The sequence below is a fragment of the Aspergillus sydowii genome (genome assembly GCF_001890705.1).
Source record: "Aspergillus sydowii CBS 593.65 unplaced genomic scaffold ASPSYscaffold_6, whole genome shotgun sequence".
In the NCBI taxonomy this organism is placed as follows: Eukaryota; Fungi; Ascomycota; class Eurotiomycetes; order Eurotiales; family Aspergillaceae; genus Aspergillus; species Aspergillus sydowii.
Genome location: NW_024467864.1, coordinates 1,479,251 through 1,495,792, shown reverse-complemented (window position 1 = coordinate 1,495,792; position 16,542 = coordinate 1,479,251). Strand labels below are relative to the sequence as shown.

General features: G+C 52.0%; 8 protein-coding genes across 8 annotated transcripts; 2 read left to right on the top strand and 6 right to left on the bottom strand.

Moving 5' to 3' along the window:
• The first annotated feature begins 272 nt into the window (after window positions 1–272).
• Window positions 273–857, top strand: ASPSYDRAFT_69455 (uncharacterized protein). Its single transcript, XM_040850471.1, has 2 exons — window positions 273–728; window positions 775–857. The coding sequence occupies exon 1, from the start codon at window positions 331–333 to the stop codon at window positions 691–693; it is 363 nt and encodes a 120-aa protein (XP_040702172.1). The 5' UTR covers window positions 273–330; the 3' UTR covers window positions 694–728; window positions 775–857.
• Window positions 858–1,145: 288 nt separating this feature from the next.
• On the bottom strand, window positions 1,146–3,400 carry ASPSYDRAFT_46385 (M3 family metallopeptidase). Its single transcript, XM_040847211.1, has 2 exons — window positions 1,959–3,400; window positions 1,146–1,901 (listed from the first exon to the last, which is right to left on the bottom strand). Exons 1-2 carry the CDS (start codon window positions 3,273–3,275, stop codon window positions 1,257–1,259), a joined length of 1,962 nt encoding a protein of 653 aa, XP_040702171.1. The 5' UTR covers window positions 3,276–3,400; the 3' UTR covers window positions 1,146–1,256.
• Window positions 3,401–3,728: 328 nt separating this feature from the next.
• On the bottom strand, window positions 3,729–5,370 carry ASPSYDRAFT_46382 (uncharacterized protein). The gene is made up of 5 exons (XM_040847210.1): window positions 5,300–5,370; window positions 4,701–5,253; window positions 4,490–4,648; window positions 4,306–4,428; window positions 3,729–4,239 (listed from the first exon to the last, which is right to left on the bottom strand). Exons 1-5 carry the CDS (start codon window positions 5,358–5,360, stop codon window positions 3,828–3,830), a joined length of 1,308 nt encoding a protein of 435 aa, XP_040702170.1. The 5' UTR covers window positions 5,361–5,370; the 3' UTR covers window positions 3,729–3,827.
• A 544-nt stretch (window positions 5,371–5,914) lies between these two features.
• ASPSYDRAFT_58829 (uncharacterized protein) lies at window positions 5,915–6,988 on the bottom strand (the record flags this gene model as incomplete). Its single annotated transcript, XM_040849594.1, has 4 exons — window positions 5,915–6,074; window positions 6,122–6,478; window positions 6,526–6,636; window positions 6,690–6,988. The coding sequence occupies 4 exons, from the start codon at window positions 6,986–6,988 to the stop codon at window positions 5,915–5,917; spliced, it is 927 nt and encodes a 308-aa protein (XP_040702169.1).
• Window positions 6,989–7,294: 306 nt separating this feature from the next.
• Window positions 7,295–8,539, bottom strand: ASPSYDRAFT_46379 (chitin deacetylase). The gene is made up of 3 exons (XM_040847209.1): window positions 7,890–8,539; window positions 7,461–7,825; window positions 7,295–7,409 (listed from the first exon to the last, which is right to left on the bottom strand). Exons 1-3 carry the CDS (start codon window positions 8,177–8,179, stop codon window positions 7,357–7,359), a joined length of 708 nt encoding a protein of 235 aa, XP_040702168.1. The 5' UTR covers window positions 8,180–8,539; the 3' UTR covers window positions 7,295–7,356.
• An 836-nt stretch (window positions 8,540–9,375) lies between these two features.
• ASPSYDRAFT_32409 (Zn(II)2Cys6 transcription factor domain-containing protein) lies at window positions 9,376–11,001 on the bottom strand (the record flags this gene model as incomplete). The annotated part of the gene is made up of 2 exons (XM_040844978.1): window positions 9,376–10,882; window positions 10,940–11,001. The coding sequence occupies 2 exons, from the start codon at window positions 10,999–11,001 to the stop codon at window positions 9,376–9,378; spliced, it is 1,569 nt and encodes a 522-aa protein (XP_040702167.1).
• A 1,161-nt stretch (window positions 11,002–12,162) lies between these two features.
• On the top strand, window positions 12,163–14,352 carry ASPSYDRAFT_90533 (Zn(II)2Cys6 transcription factor; the record flags this gene model as incomplete). The annotated part of the gene is made up of 6 exons (XM_040852351.1): window positions 12,163–12,332; window positions 12,382–13,228; window positions 13,281–13,434; window positions 13,481–13,661; window positions 13,706–13,873; window positions 13,938–14,352. 6 exons carry the CDS (start codon window positions 12,163–12,165, stop codon window positions 14,350–14,352), a joined length of 1,935 nt encoding a protein of 644 aa, XP_040702166.1.
• On the bottom strand, window positions 14,341–16,519 carry ASPSYDRAFT_1048701 (uncharacterized protein). The gene is made up of 11 exons (XM_040839815.1): window positions 16,223–16,519; window positions 16,108–16,177; window positions 15,951–16,060; window positions 15,829–15,897; window positions 15,750–15,770; window positions 15,669–15,699; window positions 15,485–15,622; window positions 15,219–15,435; window positions 15,137–15,169; window positions 14,804–15,089; window positions 14,341–14,751 (listed from the first exon to the last, which is right to left on the bottom strand). The coding sequence occupies exons 1-11, from the start codon at window positions 16,395–16,397 to the stop codon at window positions 14,423–14,425; spliced, it is 1,479 nt and encodes a 492-aa protein (XP_040702165.1). The 5' UTR covers window positions 16,398–16,519; the 3' UTR covers window positions 14,341–14,422.
• Window positions 16,520–16,542: the final 23 nt, after the last annotated feature.

Sequence of the window (16,542 nt, the reverse complement as noted above, 5' to 3'; positions counted from 1 at the left end):
TAGCAGGAATATTGGCAGGTCATGTAGGCTATTACCCATCCAACACGCCTTGCAATCTTCGTTGTCAGATTAGTGTGGTGATTATCCCTGTATGTAGCCCGTATTCGTAAACGTATCAATGGAGATAACTGGGTACCAACTGTGATGGGACGGCAGTTGCCGCGTATGCGTATTTACCAATCGTCTTCTATACGCTAAATTGGACGCCTGATTTATACACAACTATATAAACCATCACATCCTACTGGGATATTGCTCTCCAACAGCCCATCGTCTCCCACAACAGCTCCAACGACATTCCAATCACACTCCACAACTTCACTATTCAAAATGCAGTACCTCACCATCCTCAGTACATTCGCCGTCATCCAAGGCGCTCTCGCAGGCGGAGTCTCCGTCTTCACCGGACCCAACTGCACAGGCAAGCAGACAAACATCCACTTCGACTCCAACAGCATCGTCCCCAACATCCCCGCCTTCGAGTCCTACAGAGAGAATGGTTACGGGGCCCATGGACAGAGGATTCAGTTCTGGACCCAACCGGGCACTGGACAGCAATGCGGAGGTGAATACCTGTACGACACTTGGGCCTACGGCGGCGACTACTTCCAGTCTCGCACTTGCTACGACGTCGGGGCGCACCCGGACTCCCGCTGGCTGAAGGCTCGCTGCATCAAGACGGTTGCTGCATGAGCGCCAGTGTCAGGATGGAAACGTTCGCTGTGTTGGTAAGTTGTCCTGTGCCTTTGTCTACACGGATTATTAACTCAGCAGGAAGTTTCCGTAGTAAAGAACAGTACAATGGAGGATCAGTGTGCTGGATGGGAAGACGTGGTGGATGGTGTGGAGGATTCGCGCAGCAATTCAACTACAAGTTAACTGGCTTGGCATTCGTTTTTTTAAAACTAGATTAACTAGATTACTTCTTTGAATAGATTGGTTAGAACCATCCTCTGAAGGCCTTGCGTTCCTTTTTCGTGGAAATTGAGACTGTTGTAGACTGGTCTATCGACTACACTAAGCCAATCCCATCTCCTTGTAAAAGGCATCCGTCTTGGGTGGGCGGCCCAGGAACTCAGTCAACGTCTGCATCTCATCCTGGCTGCCACCCTTCTCGAGGACCTTGTACCGGTATTGACGACCAGCGGTGGGGTTCATCGGGTCGGATTTGAAGACAGTATAGAACATGTCCATGGAATAGACTAGCGAGCTGCATGAGGTCAGACGTGGCCGCGCGAGTCAGAATATTGCCCAACTTACCTGAGGTAGCCGTAATAGCCAGCATCATACCCTCCCATCAAATGACCAAATGTGGCCTGGCCGTTGCCCCAGTCGTCGCCCAACCCAAGAACCTCGGGCCCGTCCATCTGCGTGATTTCCTTACGAAGCCTGTTGTACGTCAATGTGATTGGCAGTTCCTGGATCTTCTCGTGACTCTCCGGCTCGTGCACAGTCATATCGAAGATGCCAAAGTGGAGTTGCCGCAGGTTAAACAATGCATCATTGACATGCTTTGCACGGATGAGGTTGGCGATCACCTCATCTGGGATATTCTCCGATGGCTCTGCCTGTCCGTTTGCTTGCTCCTTCCATGCCGCAAGGTACTCGGGGGACAGCGTCGAGTAGTGCTTGCTGAGCGACTTGAGCTGCTCCGGGTCCCAGCACCAGTTCTCGAGCATCTGGCTAGGAGCCTCGACAAAGTCACGAACCGTACTGGTTCCGTGGAACCTCGAGTAGATGGTCTTCGAAACAAGATTGTGGATACCGTGACCTAGCTCATGGAACAGAGTGACAACCTCGTCATGCTTGAGCAGACTTGGTTTCTTTGGAGTCGGCTTCGTAAAGTTACAAACCAACGCAGTAGCCGGGTAGCGACGCTTGCCCTCTGCATCTATATACCCCTGGAGCGAAAATAATTAGTTCCAAGCAATTTTCCACTCCAGCTGGAGCAAACTTACAGGCTGAAGGTTAAAGTTGGCGGCATGGCCATACTTGCCGGGGCGAGGGAACAGATCCAGGTAAAGATAGCCAACAAAGCTGCCACCCTCACCCTCGTCGTCCCACACACTGAAGACCTTGACGTCCTCATGCCACACGATATCACTCCCCTTGCCGCTGGTGGCGATTTGATCACGGTCCTTGCCGGTGATCTCCACGAACACAAGGCCAAAGAGCTGCTCGAAGATCTTCAGCATGCCGTCGATCGTGTTCTGGAGTGGAAAGAACTCAGCAATGAGCTGGTGGTCCAGAGAGTAATCCTTCTCCACCATCAGGCGGTCGTAGTACCGGTGGTCCCAGAGGTAGTAGCCACCGTCGAACTTCTCACCACGGGACGCCACATCGCTCTTCTTGAGCTCCAGTAGCTGGGCGATTTCCTTCCGGCCACCGTCCGTCAAACGGGAACGCAGGTCCGACAGAAAGTCGTCCACCGTCTTTGGGGTCTTGGCCATCTTATCTTCGATCCGGAAAGCTGCATGGTTTGGGTATCCCAGCAGGCGAGCGGCCTCATCACGTAAAACAATGGCCTCCCGGAAGAGCGGCACATTCTGGTTGCACTTGTTCTCGTTCTGGATCATGACCTTCTTGCGAGTCTCGGGGTTTTTCGCGTACTTCATTGTGGGGAAGAGGTCGGGATACTTGAAGGTCAACCAGAGTTTACCCTCGTTCTCACCCTCTCCCTTCTTCAAGCCCGAGAGGACATCCTCCGGCACACCGTCCAGTTCTTCCGGTGTAAACCAAATGCCACCGTTCTCCTCGTTCAGGTTCTTTCCGAACTCAATGCTAATCAAGCTGAGCCGTTTCTTGATTTCCTTGAAGCGGTCGCGCTTAGGTCCAGCTGGAAGACCGAGGCCGTTTCGGATGAAGCTCTGGTGCTCCTTCTCCAGCAGTCGGCGGGATTCCGGGTCCAGGCTCTCATTCTTCTTCAGAACTGCATCGACAAGCTTGAAGATATCCTCACGCATCGACGACTCGATGAAGAAATCGTCCATCAGTTCCTCCGCTTTGGAGGACGTGTCCCTCAGCTTTTGTTCAGTTGAGACGGCCTGGTAGAAGCCGAGGATGCTGGATTCGAGAGCCATGACGTTTTCATCGTGGGCGAGAGGTTTCAGCACGGACGCAAAGCTGGCAGTGTCCGGGGAAGTGTTTGCGACTATACCATCCTGCACCTTGCGAGACGTTTCAATGAGGCGTTTGGCATCACTTAGGATCGATTCGGTGGTGGCCGTGAAGAGTGGGGGTGCCTGAGGAGGTCGACGGAGATGCTCGGGAGCCATGCTGGCAGTCGTGAGAGAGTGACGATAAACGGTTATGAAAGAGGGACTGCCGAACCTTGCACCACGGAAATGGCCCAGGACTGAGGCGAGTCGAGCGATGGGGGCGTGGGTGGAGAGCGAGAGGAATGGAGCCACGGTGACGAGGAGGCTGACACAGAGGACGAGGAGGGGGAGGTAGAAAGGGCGGAGGTTCGGGAGGGAAATGGTGAAGAGACGCAGAGGTGCCTGACGTAGGTATTAAGGAGTGGAGTGAGGTACGTGATAGACGAATTAATGGATGGGGAGGGAATTGGGCAGCTTGAAGAGCAGCAAGTTGTTGGCAGCAACAGTGCGGAGGAAGCGGGGAGTGGCATTCATAACGAGCTTCCGCTTAGTCATTCGGTATTATGCGCGGATAAAACATGGATAAGATATGCACACACGGAATGATGTCAACAATATAGACGAGTGTATTGGCATATAAAAAGCAATATAGAAAGACGGCTAATAGCACTATTTTTTATGGTCGAATGGTCTATTCCATTTCTCTAGAGTGGGCACTGTATATATTAACTACATCATGGAACCTGCACCCACAGCTACAAGTAGTGCTGCCAGTACACCTGCCTGTGATGGCAATAGGAAGAATCCCCGATTGCCAGGAACGCCTTCTGAATCGCCACTTGTCTCTGAATCAGGGGTGCTGCTGGACTCCTGATTACCAGGCGTCGTTGAGCTGTCGTCACTGCCAGCACTGGTGCTGGTCGGCTCATTCGGAGCGACAGTAGTAGTGGCATTAGCACCGACTTGATGGTCATCCTCCGGAAGATCCTCGCGAAAGCATCTCCAGTACCAACTGGTCTCATGCCCCGGTGGACCATGGCTGGGAATGGCCTCCCACAGCTTGACAAGGGTCTCATTGCAGGGTCTTATTTCACGCGCAAAGTCCACAGAGCCGAGATCAACCATGTTGGGAAATTCCACACTAGTTAAGAAGGATAACAGGTCAATTTAGAGGTATTTGGTTCTGACGACAGCATCAAGCGCGTACCTTTTGATTTGCCCCCAAAGCCACACGTAGAAGGCTGTTTCTATAGTCGAGTATATTTCGAGCGGCATGTCCGTGTTGAACTCGATGCCTGTGTCGGTTTCTCCCAGCGCGGGGAGGCTTATGCTGTGGAAAAGAAAAAAAGTCAGTCCATCTCTCGTACGCCATTGGAATAAAGCTGATGTACCGGGATATATTGCCAAATACCTGTGTCCCGGAGCCTATGGTACGCAGCTTCGGGAATTCCACCTCTATCCGAGTCTCGATGTTGAGTCGGAGGCCCTGGAAGAAATCTCGTTCACGAGGGTCGGAGTCGCCCGCTTTTTCGAGTTCAGGAACCGAGATGCTTGAAAGCAGATAATTAGTGGTGTATGGAAGACAAAATCGAGATAACGAACCTGGCCACGTTCCCTTCAACCGTGAACTGGGACGTTGTCTTCAGTGCGGGCAGATCCACCACCAGGGGGGAAGTCTCAACGCGATCAGAGAAAGGGATCTCCCTTCGATCAAAGTAGAATCCCAGTTCTCCGGTGACCGTCTCCAACGAGGTGAGGACGATGCTCTTCCAACTACCCTTGAACCCGGCATTATCCGCCTCTTTCAAGGCCCCAAGCTCGACCTTTCCATCAAGAGAGGATGGGCCTAGGAGAAGCTCACCGACATGCTCGAGGCTGCCTAGATTCACGGATTCAACTCGGTGCACGGTAATTACGTCGGCGTTGACGAGGTCAGGGAGATCCAATACACCTAGGTTGTCTGGAGGCGCATCCTCGGACGTTGAGATATTGCCGACGAAATCCGTGACACCCTCGAGAACAAAGTCGCCTGAGTAGTCGCTGTCGATGGCGATATTGCCGGTAATCGTCGTGCAGCCATCGCGAAAACTATCCAGAACTTTGGGGCTGGACACAGTGAGGGTCTCCTCGATGATGCACTCTCGGGCTAATGCGCCTGAAAGAGGAGTTAGCAAGAGATGATAATCATCGCAATTTCATACCAAGTGGTAAACTCGACAGAGCCAGGGTAATCCCTATGCCCAGGTTCGATGGTCCCATCATAATGATCGCCAGGTGCGTTTCTGCAAAAGGAAGGGACTGGGGCCCTTTTTGAATCCCCATAGATTCATCCGACGTCCAAAGCCAGCCCTGTGCTCTGAAACCTTTCCAATCGCGAGGAACTAGACAAACGCTGAGTTGCTTGCCTGATTGGCTCATTAACACGCTGTATAGTGCCCAGGCTGCTAGGGCGCACACAGCCCTGCAAGTGGAGGCGCCAGAGCCAGTCACCCACAGGTTTGTTCCGATCGATGGGTCTTGCGAAATGATCTCATTTGGTTCAGTAAACTAGGTAACTATTGGAACTGATAAATAACCGGATCCAAGCATCCTCCGGGCGGTGTTCCGCGCGAACCCCATCTCGCCGTACACTCTCTAGTCTGGGAGAAATTCACTAGGCATACAGATATAAATGATCGATTGTTCTTAGCTTGCATTTCTCCGTTCGTGGGTCTGAAGGAAACTAGTACTAGACAGATTCAGCAGCCACAGCAGGTGTCGGTACAAGGTCTGAAAATATATATTGATGAAACACTACATCAACAGCTCGACACCCCTCATAACTTGGAACCCTTGTCCTGTTTTATAGTCTCCTGCTTTACAGCAGTGCTTGTCTCTGACCACCATGGATACATCGCAGAGTCAACCTCCCCAGGATGCGGTGCAAAGACAGGATCGCGCTTATCGAGGAATGACTGGACGCCCTCTTTATAGTCGCTATATACGGTCAGCTGTCGCTTCAACCACGGGACCGTCCCGCTTACCTTTGATTAATCATATGGTGAAATACCCTGGACTCAAGGAGATGAGACTCTTCTGGTGATCGTGGACATTCCCACATCAATGCCCGGCTCATCGACGACGCCAGAGGACTGACATTTTCCGCCATCTCCACTGCGAGTTCAACAGCACGAGGCAGAACCTGGGCCTGCTCTGGAAGGACTTCTGTGAAGAGATCACCGAAATACTGCGCAGATGGTGGGAATACCTTTCCGGTCGTGATTAAATGCATCGCCCGCGAGAAGCCGACAAGACGAGGGAGGAAGTACGAAGCACACGACTCGATTGTTAAACCGCGCCGTGTAAAGACAAACCCATATTTACCTTTCTCATGGCAGATACTACAGAGGTATTAGCAGGTATATCTCTAATACTCGAGCCAGCCTACCGGATCGCTGCTGGCAGGGTCATTGTCATGCCGACGCCCACCGCAGAGCCCTGGAGGGCAACGATGGTTGGCTTCGCACAGCGGTGCATAGCCAGTGTCACCTTTCCACCGCTAGAATCCATCCTTAGCCCATATCGTAATCCCGGATTCTCATTCATACGTACATGTCTCTGAAGTCCGCCGCCCTGCCTTTGCCGTCTCCAAAGCCTATCGAAAGATCGGACCCGGCGCAGAACATCTTCCCAGCTCCAGTCAGTACAATTACTCTAACGCGACTGTCGCAATGAAACATCTGGAACGCCCGTGTGAGGCTATCGGCCATGGACGGCGTAAAGGCATTGAATTTCTCTGGGCGGTTCAGGGTAACCACCACCACCGCGGTCGCATTTGGGGCGTTGGGAGGGTGATGAGAGATTTTTATATGCTCGAGGGCGAGACTTTCATACGAGTCTGGAATATCCATCGTGATTGCATTATGGGAAGGTTGTTTATTGGGGGTGTATTGGCTATATAACTGTCAAGCACATGGGACTCCTCGGCTGCTGTCGATCTCGGTGTCGGCAAACTTCGGCTCAGCTACACCCCGCAGATCCAGCTGGGCTTTTAGTCTTGTGGAAAAAGTTATTTATACAAGGTAGCAAAGAGTATTGGATTAGGGCTGAGGGAGTTTTTGGAACTGTGGTGGTTGGTGACAACATTAAAAGATTATATTAGGGTCGCCAGTAATTATGAAGTTGCGCTGATTAGACCAGGATTAAATAAGGGTATTTCCACCGACCATACCGATTAAAGGCACTATATCAGAAGCGAGGCAGCGTTAAACATGGCCGCCTACCTATACCATTCGTCCAGCGGGTCTCCCAGACACTCGCCAACCGTTACAGCTGTTATCATCAGTAGGCGTCTCGCAAATCTTAATCTAACAAAGAACATACCTCTTAGCCCTCGGCTTTGAACCTCCTGGAGCATCTCCTCCACAAGCTTGTAGACTGTCCAGTAGTGGATGTCGTGAGACAGCACAATGCTACCCCCCGCATCCAGCTCAGTGACAAACTTGTTGTAGCTGACGTCAATATCCCACTCGCCGTTGTGTTCGTAGTCCTTCGTGTCAATACTTGACGTGATGACCTTGTACCCAAGGTTGCCCAATACCCGGAGCACATGGGCGTCGACGTCGAAATACGGCGGGCGCATATAGGTTGGTCTTTCCCCGATAGACTGCAGGAGAACATCATCGAGCCTATTCATTTGATCTTCAATTTGCCAATCGCTCAGTCCAATGAGGCTGGGGTGGTCATAGCTATTGAGTAAACAAAAGTCAGCCAATAAAGTACCGCTAATTGCGCATGCTATATAATACATACGTGTGAGATCCGATTTGGTGGCCTTCGCTTTGCATGCGCTGGAGGAGACCGGGGCGCGCACTGGCGCCGTCTCCGAGGACGAAGAAGGTGGCTTCAGCACCATAATACCCAAGGATATCCAGCAATTGACTGGTGTATTCGGACGGGCCATCATCAAAGGTGAAGGCTATCGTCCCGGGCACAGTACAGGAAGTGATGACCTGGCCTGTGGGGACATATCTGGCCCTGAGAGGAGAAGACAGCGCAGTGCAGGCAAGACCTGCCAGAATGAGAGTCGCCGAGGAATGCATGCTGGAGAAAATTTGCGATTGCTTGAGAGAAATGGGATGGGGGGGTCCCTCAACAGCGACAACCGGAGAAGACTATATACCCCACGCCAAGGTCTAACATATGTGTGTGGATGTGAGCTGTCAAGGCCTTCCCTGCACCATCGGACAAATCACATCGTTCCTGGATTGGAAGTTCTGATTCCTGGGCTGCAATCAGGGCGCTGTGATAATTCTGGCTGCCGCATCCCTGGCAAACAACGGTGGTTGGAATGCTGACATGAAAACAGTCAAGACTTCCAGTGCAAGCGGCAACCCCTTGCTCCGCCCCTTGATTGTAGCTAAAAATGTCGCAATTACATTCGTACAGAGCTCCAAGGTTCAATAGTCGATCTAGATAGCCTGATTATCTGTGGGCCGGAAAAGGCTGCCAGTGACCCTAATTTTGCGCGGATGAACCGGCTGACGGTGACAGGTCATCTCAGATTCTCCATCTTGACTTGGCCAGAGCTTCAGCCTGTTATCTTTCTTCGCCCATGCAAGGCCCATCCGAAAAATACCCGACGATTGCCACTCACGCAAGGCATCCGATCCTCTCGACTGGCGTCTTCCTCCATGCAGCCAAGCGAATCCTTCGCGCACGGAAACAGGAAAACAAAGAAGTAGCAAACAAAAGCAATCAAGGAGACAACTCAGCCGCAGCTGACCAGTCCTGCCAGGCTGGAATTGTCTTCTAATCTGGCCCGGTTGAGGAATTACCTGCCTATATTGGCAATTGTTGTATACTCGAGATATGGTGGCTTCACGCGTATGTACAGACCAGTTGTCCACAATAGGGATAATAATCATAATATCTTCCGGCCAAACTTAAACAAGCCGCCTAAAAATTGGCTACACTGGGCAGGAATGTTAGATCTCGTAAACCGTGGATCCAATTCGGGCCAGGCCGAACTGTGGCTCGTCCAAGCGTCAGCCCTTTATTGCCTTCTCAACCCATTTCTCGTTTATTAGTTCCCATTCTTATCCTCATTTTTACGCATTTTTACGGCACGTCGACATTCCTGTCCGACACTGCGCACAACAGGCAGCCGGAGGCGGTTCTGTGATGGTACAAGGAATAATATTAGATGGAATGTTGAGGCATTTTCCTGCATCCTGGAACAACGTTTTCGAGAACATATCAGATTACCCCAGGCATGCTGCCACGACGGATTGGCATATTACTCTGTCGGGTCACCGCATGAAACCTGCATCCGGCTATACCCGATCTCAGCCTGTTTTCTCTCTGTGAAGTAAGGCGACAGGGACCCGAAGCGTGCGGATACATCAATATCCCCCGGAGAGTACTCAGAACCAGGCCTCATACCGGCCGCAGACTCTTCTAAACTGACAATCCGTTCCGCGATACGGCCCGCCAGCTCAGCATCCCAAAGGCCCTCACGGCGCCGAGAGTGTAAAAGGAGATTTATGGCGCGATGGCGGATAGAGGAGAGCCGGCAGCGAGTGGCGCATATAAAAAGCGGAGTAACAATTCCCAAGGACAGTGAAAATGTAAACATCGTTGGCCTTGTATTGCTGTGTTGAAGGGGCCGTGGCGGCCCCTGCAATATATCTGCAGCTAGCGAATTTATTGCTGCAAAGACCGGTACATACTTGTCCCAGGAATGCTCTGGAGGCGGCCAGTGCAGCTCGAGAAAGACTCGCATCAGCAGCCTCCAGACCTTCATTATCATCACGGTTGGGTCTTCCCGATTCTGGCACGAGTCAAGCCAGACCTCGAAAATATGCAGCCAATTTTCGAGGTCCCCGCGAATGCGCAAGTAGCCCTCTTCTATCTGTTGAACTTGTCGCTGGAATTCAAACGCCCGGTTGTTGCGATTTTGCGACAGGACTCCACAAGCCGCCTCAAAGCGTGTGAATCGATTGCAAAAGAGTTGAAATGCCTTTAGCATCTCGTTCGCATCCGAGCTCGGGCTTAGTGGGCTGATGCTCGGGTGCGTGAAGGAGGACAGCATCGCAGGGTGTAATTCAACATCGAGCGCCTCTTCACCCTTGAGTTCCAACACTTGCGTTTCCAGGATACAAAACGGCAAAGTGATGGCCTCCGGTGGCAGTATCGAGTCTCCCCTAGGCAAGGCTTGCTGTTGCTTGAGAATTTTGAGGCCCGAAGTCGCATGGCGCACGGCATTCTTGTACTCGCCTCGAAGGCACTCGAAGCAGAAGAAGAAGATACAGGCAATCAGGAACGTTTCGTCTCGCTGGGCTGTCTCAGGCTGTATTGACACCAACTCTCGAATGGCCCTATTGTAGTGCAGCAGCATAAATTGCGCGTCGGTGCTGTTTGCCAGAGGGCCTCTCCCATGGAGGACAAAGGACCGATGGAGAGAGCCCAAGGCGACGGCGATGCTCCTCAGAATGGGCTGGTGGTACGCCACGCGAAGTAGCAGGACGCCGATATCTGCGGTGAACGCCTGGGTTGTATTCTGGTGGAAGAATTCCAGAGAGCGATACTCGTCGTCACTGATGAGGTCCGGCGACTGGGGGGTCTTCCACATGCGAGTTGGCTTCGAGATACCGGGGACGTGCTGTACAACCCGGAGGCTATTTGACGAGGCACCCCCAGGAGACCCTGAATCCAAACCATCTCCATAGCCATCACACGTTCTCCCTGCATTCTCGCATCTGCGGCAAGTAGGTCTCGTCTCGTCGCATTTGACGCGGCGGGTCCTGCAGTGCCTTATGGTTAATAGCAAGCCCTAACGGGAGGACACACCAGGAACTCACTTGCAGGTAATGCAACCATTCCGAGACCTGGCCGTCGGCACACGATCACTTGGAGAAGCCATGATCAATATCCAATATCCTCTCGATAGCTTTCTCATGAACGCCTCGGTCGGAAAGCTGGTCTTGTACTGGCGCATACTCTGGGCCGTGCATGAGCCGATGCACTGCCCCCGCGTGAAGCCCAATTGCCCCATGGCCTTATACCAGCTAAGCCCACCGGTCTTTAACAGGCAAATACTTTCTGACTTCATGGTCTTCGGTCCGGGATTCCTTGGACCTTCATCAGGCCATACGCCGGGTCCTGGCGGGATTTCCCAACAGCCCAGAACACATGGGTGGATGCGAAGCACCGTTTGGCAGGCAGGCACGGCCCATACCTAAATCCTACAAGGCAGACTGCTAGTAAAATGTGACATCTGGCAGTGAGACCAAGATAGAAAGCTCACTGGGCTCACTGTGATGTTGTGTTCATGGCCTCGTTGGGGTCCGTTTATCGCAAGGCGCAGTTCATCCTCTACGCCGTTTAGAAGATAACTGCAGAAACACCGATAATCGTATCTGACTCAATGACTGATTATTTAGCCTATAACTTCCAGTCTTGCCAAACAAGCCTCGGTATTGTTCCGTCGGTATTATGCAGTCCCTCCGGTTGTCACCGCACGGAGTACGAAAAGCCTGGGCTTTGGGGGCGCGAATGTTCCTGTGCTTGTTTAGTTAATCTATGGTAAGCCCATTAGTTTTGAGCAATATAGAAGGGTAAATAATAGCAAGCCACAATTTTTCGGTTGAATAGTGTTCGTGGACACATTTCGGAGATGAATGGTAGCTTGGGGTAGTTAAAATATATATCTTTACGTATATATAACAGGCCGACGGATACTCGGTGATGTCGAAAGAAAGGGAGAATGCCACGAATCATAACTATAATAGCCTCATACTGTTCGTTCACGGCTATCTTCTAGCAGATGTGCTGCTCACCACCGCCGGTGGTCTCGACCAGCGGCGATCGGAGACAAGTCCGACATTTAAACGCCAAAATCCACGGGCCCTCTGATGCTCAACCAACAGAATTTAATTGGACAGTCCACTACACTAGTCTTCTGAATCACAGAGTGAGTGGAGACTGAGCTCGCCCGGTGTTGGAGCCAGTGTGGGGGCGAGATGGGCTGACCGAGTGCGAGTCATCGCAGAGGCTCTTTAATGTCTTCATCCTCACAGGCGCAATGTCGACAAACCAGAGCTCTGCCCAGAAACGAAAAAGACCGTCCTCGGCGTGTAAACGGTGCAAGGACCAGCATATCCGGTGTGATGCGGAGACGAAAGGACTCCCCTGTTCGCCCTGCCGGCGAGTGGGCAACTCGGATTGTTACATTGCAAAGACGAAAAGAACACGGTATGCATTCACCACTGTAGACGCAGATAACGACTAATATAGCCTGCAGAGGAAGCAATGGGCGATTCGCAACCAGCGACCTGGCCACCACTGAGTCCATGGCCCAACCCAACCAAATGACGCGCATATCGGATCGAGTTCCCCCATTCTCGATTGACGTTGAAGCCCTGTGCAATAGCCACCACCGAAGACGTTATTTGTCTGGTGATGGAGCATCGAGCGGCCAGGATCGTTTGTATGCAAGCACGCGCCATCGTCAGGCGTCCGCTCCTCCCATCTGGGGCGAGAGCTGGTATCTGTCATATGTGATCCAGACGACAAACAGCGACCAAGACTGCTTATATCGGCCTATACAGGATGCACAAAGAAACACTGCGGTGGCTCCTCGTCCACGCCGCGATCACAGGTCGACAAGCATATCGCAGCACCTTCTGCCCCCCGCGGAGCTAGTCAATGACCTGCTGCGTGGCTACTTCGCCACATTCCACCCATTCTGTCCCATCCTAGACCGGGAAGCATTCCTCGGCTCCGTCAGCGATGGGTCGGTGTCCAAGGTCTTGCTTCGCTGTGTGCTTTTCATTGCCTCGATCCACTGCGATTTGAAGACGATACACCTCCTTGGGTATTCCGGACGTATAGAGGCAGAAGACGATCTTTTCAGCTCCGCAAAGGCCGCTTTTGACTGTGAACAGGAAAGTGATCGCCTGGTCATGCTTCTATGCTCATATCTCCTCCACTACTGGTCCGGATCTGCCAGCCAAAGTAGGGACTCGCTATGGTGGCTGGCTGGCACGATTCGTTCTGCACAATGCATGCAGATGCATCGCAAGGCTCAGCAAAGGAATTTCCAGCCAGAGCAAGAGCGCATGTGGCGACGCATCTGGTGGTTACTATACGTACGTACCTTTCCCAGGACCTTTCATTGCCCTGCTAAGCCATTTCGACCAGATCCGCGATAGACAGATATCGATCTCGCTGGGAAAGCCCATGATCATCCACGACTGCGACTGCGATGTTGAAGTCCTCAGCGAGGGTGATATTGTGGGTGAATCCCCAGAAACAATTGCATATGTACTGGCACAGGCCAGACTATCAATCGCAGGTTAGAGACCCAACCCTGCTTCAGAGGAAAATCACTGACGGATTAGTCTCGAACGCACTGAGAACACATTTCGCACCCTCAAGGGACTATTCTATCTCAGACGGGACAATCGTACTTGACTCTATATGTAGGGTGTTTTCAACTTGGGAAGAGAGCCTCTCGCCTGGTCTGCAATGTCGTTCGACTGGCAATGCCCAGCTTCAGCTTATTCTCAATCTAACTTCTAAGTAAGTGGAAGGTTTCTTAATAGAAAAGCACTAAATGTGGTCAGTTACTATCGCATAATTGTTCATCAGACCTTCCAGCGCACATTCCAAGACCGGCAACCAAATACGACCACGGCCAGCAACGATATAATAATGGATGCAGCCGAACGGATTACCTCTATGGCTGAAGACGCTGTCACTCATCATAAAGGAAGCCACTTCCCCATGATCTGGTATAGTCCAGCGTGATACGCTGCCAAGCATAGAGAAAGTGACTAGAGCTGATCGAATATCCAGTGTATCGGCCATATTTGCAGCAATGACTGCGCAATTCACGCACGCAAATGCCACAAACCAATCTACGACCAAAAGGAATGCGCTACTGGGGTCCATCAAGTACAAAATGCTCGCTTTGAAGGACTTTGAGGAGTGCCATGTGCTGGCAGGCTGGATCCGCCAGTTGTTCTTTGACATGTTTGAGCAACAACGTGGGCAGGACAAGAATGGCCACAGTCCAGAGGCCGCAGGGGAGGACTTAAACATTCCAAATTCAGAGGCACTAGATACAGTTGGGGACACTTCGATGGCCCTCGACGTTGACAGCATTATTGCCGACATACCGCGCCCGGCCCCGTGGGAATTGCCCTACACGATGTCCAATGACAATATCCTCTGGCACAATTGGCTATTGGGGTATCAAGACGGGGGATGATAGCTTGTACCCCCTCCCTAGGATATGAGATGGCGTATCTACCACTCTACCTGAATGATAACAGAATACCTTACAGATTATAGCGGAAAGTCGGTGCCTTGTCGCCCATTTCGAATATCCCATCCGGGTTCTGGCTGGCCGTTGCTTCTCCACGGTCGCGTTTAGCATTGATCCTCCGACACAGGAAGTAGTAGAGGACCACGGTCAGGAAGCCCAATGCCACAAAGGCCAGCACCAGGGAGTGTCCCAGGCGATACCTGGGGGCGTCTGTTTTCTTGTAGAAGTTGGACGCCGCCGCGCCTCCTAAACTCCCAAGCCCAATCTGAATCGCCATTCCGACAGCGCGTTTCGTAGCTGGCGCGTAATTGTTGGACGACAGGGCTAGGAGGCCCGGTATAGCTAGACTTTATTAATATATCATCCATGGTTACTGTCGAAGTTGTAGAGGTACCTGGGTAGCTGCCACTCGCAGCGATAAAGCATCCTGCGTACGTCAAGCCTGGAATGAATCGACTGGGGGCAACGGCGATGAGGAAGCCAACAAATACAGCGCCATAGCAGACAAGCGTGAAGAGACTCCTCTGGCCCATCCGGTCTGAGAAGTAGCCCACAGCAATGCACGCTATGGAGGCCGCGGCGTAGACGGGGATGGTCAGCAGCTGCGCGATGGCGGAACTATATCCCAGGCCTTTTATAATTGTCGGGAGGAACAGCGAGAGTGCATACACAGCGACCGCCTGGAAGACTGTTAAGAATGTTCAAGTGGTTTGTGCAGATGTCTTACCGCTCCCCAGTAGCTGATGGCGTGCATCCATGTCTAGAGATATTGTGAGTGCCGCTGTTGTATTAAAGGGTTGATAACTCACCTGCCAGTCTAGAACTGCTGCCAAGAATTGTTTCCAATCGAAAGCACTCTTCTCTTCCAGCTGGCCTTCGGTAGAGCTCGCTCGCGAGTCCGCCAACAGGTCGATGATGATGGCCTTTTCCCTGCCCGACAGAAACGTCGCGGTCGATGGCTCATCCCAGATCACGAAGAAGGCCAGGACCGCGCACACTACTGTCAGGAGACCTTCCAGGATAAATCTGTCTCGCATCAGCTTCATATCGTGGATATCAAGTACCAGCAACTCACATCCATCTCCATCCTTCCAACCCTCCGACTCCATCCATCTTGCTGATGGCAAAGGCCAGAAGACCGGAGAACGCCCCGGCCATTGAGGCAGAGGCGAAGATGAGGGCGAGTCTGAACTGTGCATTTGCTCTTGGGTACCTGTCTAGGTGAGCATTTCTTCTGCAATATATGGAGCTTATTATACCAGAGAGATACGTAGAACGCGAGGCCGGGAACTGTTGCGGGTCAATGACAATGACCGACAGTCTGAATGATGGATACTCACAAAGACCTCCCTCCGACAATCCTGCGAAGTGTCAGCTGGATAGCAAAAGAGGGATGAGAATATGGACGCTGGTGCTCACCAAGAAAGAACCTCGCCGCCAATAGACCGGAGTAATTCTGGACAATCCCTAGAAGCGTTGTGACGGCACCTACATACTCTGAATATCAAATTTCAAAGACTCTTCATTATGCAGGCACTTACCCCAGGCCACCATAATAGAGGGCAGCCAAATGCTGGGCTTGAACCTGACAAGCAGCAGGTTGCAAAGCGGCTCGAAAAAGGAGTATGGAAAGAAGAAAATAGTCAAACACCTGGGTCTGTTAGCTCAGCTTGAGGGTAATATCCCGGCAAATCCTACCAGTTATATTGGTTCCCAACGAGGTTCAAGTCAGTCGAAAGCCCTTGGATCTCGGCATTTCCAATGTTTCCTAGTCAAGTCAGCGTGGAAAATCATGGCAACAGAAGGAACAAACCTCGGTCAAGGAAGCTGAGGAAATACAAGAGCGCCAGGATTGGAATCACACGAAGGTCGATCTTTCGCAGCAGCCGGCGTAATTCGGTAGGGCAGGGTTGGTTGGCAGCTCCAACAGCGTCAACCTTCGGCGAAGGCGCGATCTCCTGCGACAGGGTCTCTTTCTCAGAATCCATCTCGTTGGCTATCTATCTAGTCAGATCGAGCACACGAGACAGCGACAGGAATTCACGAGTTCCGCAGTGGGCGCAGGCAGAGTCTTAGCCTTTTAGCACTCGGGGGAGGGCCGACTCTCCCCAGCCGCCATGGGGGATGCAATGT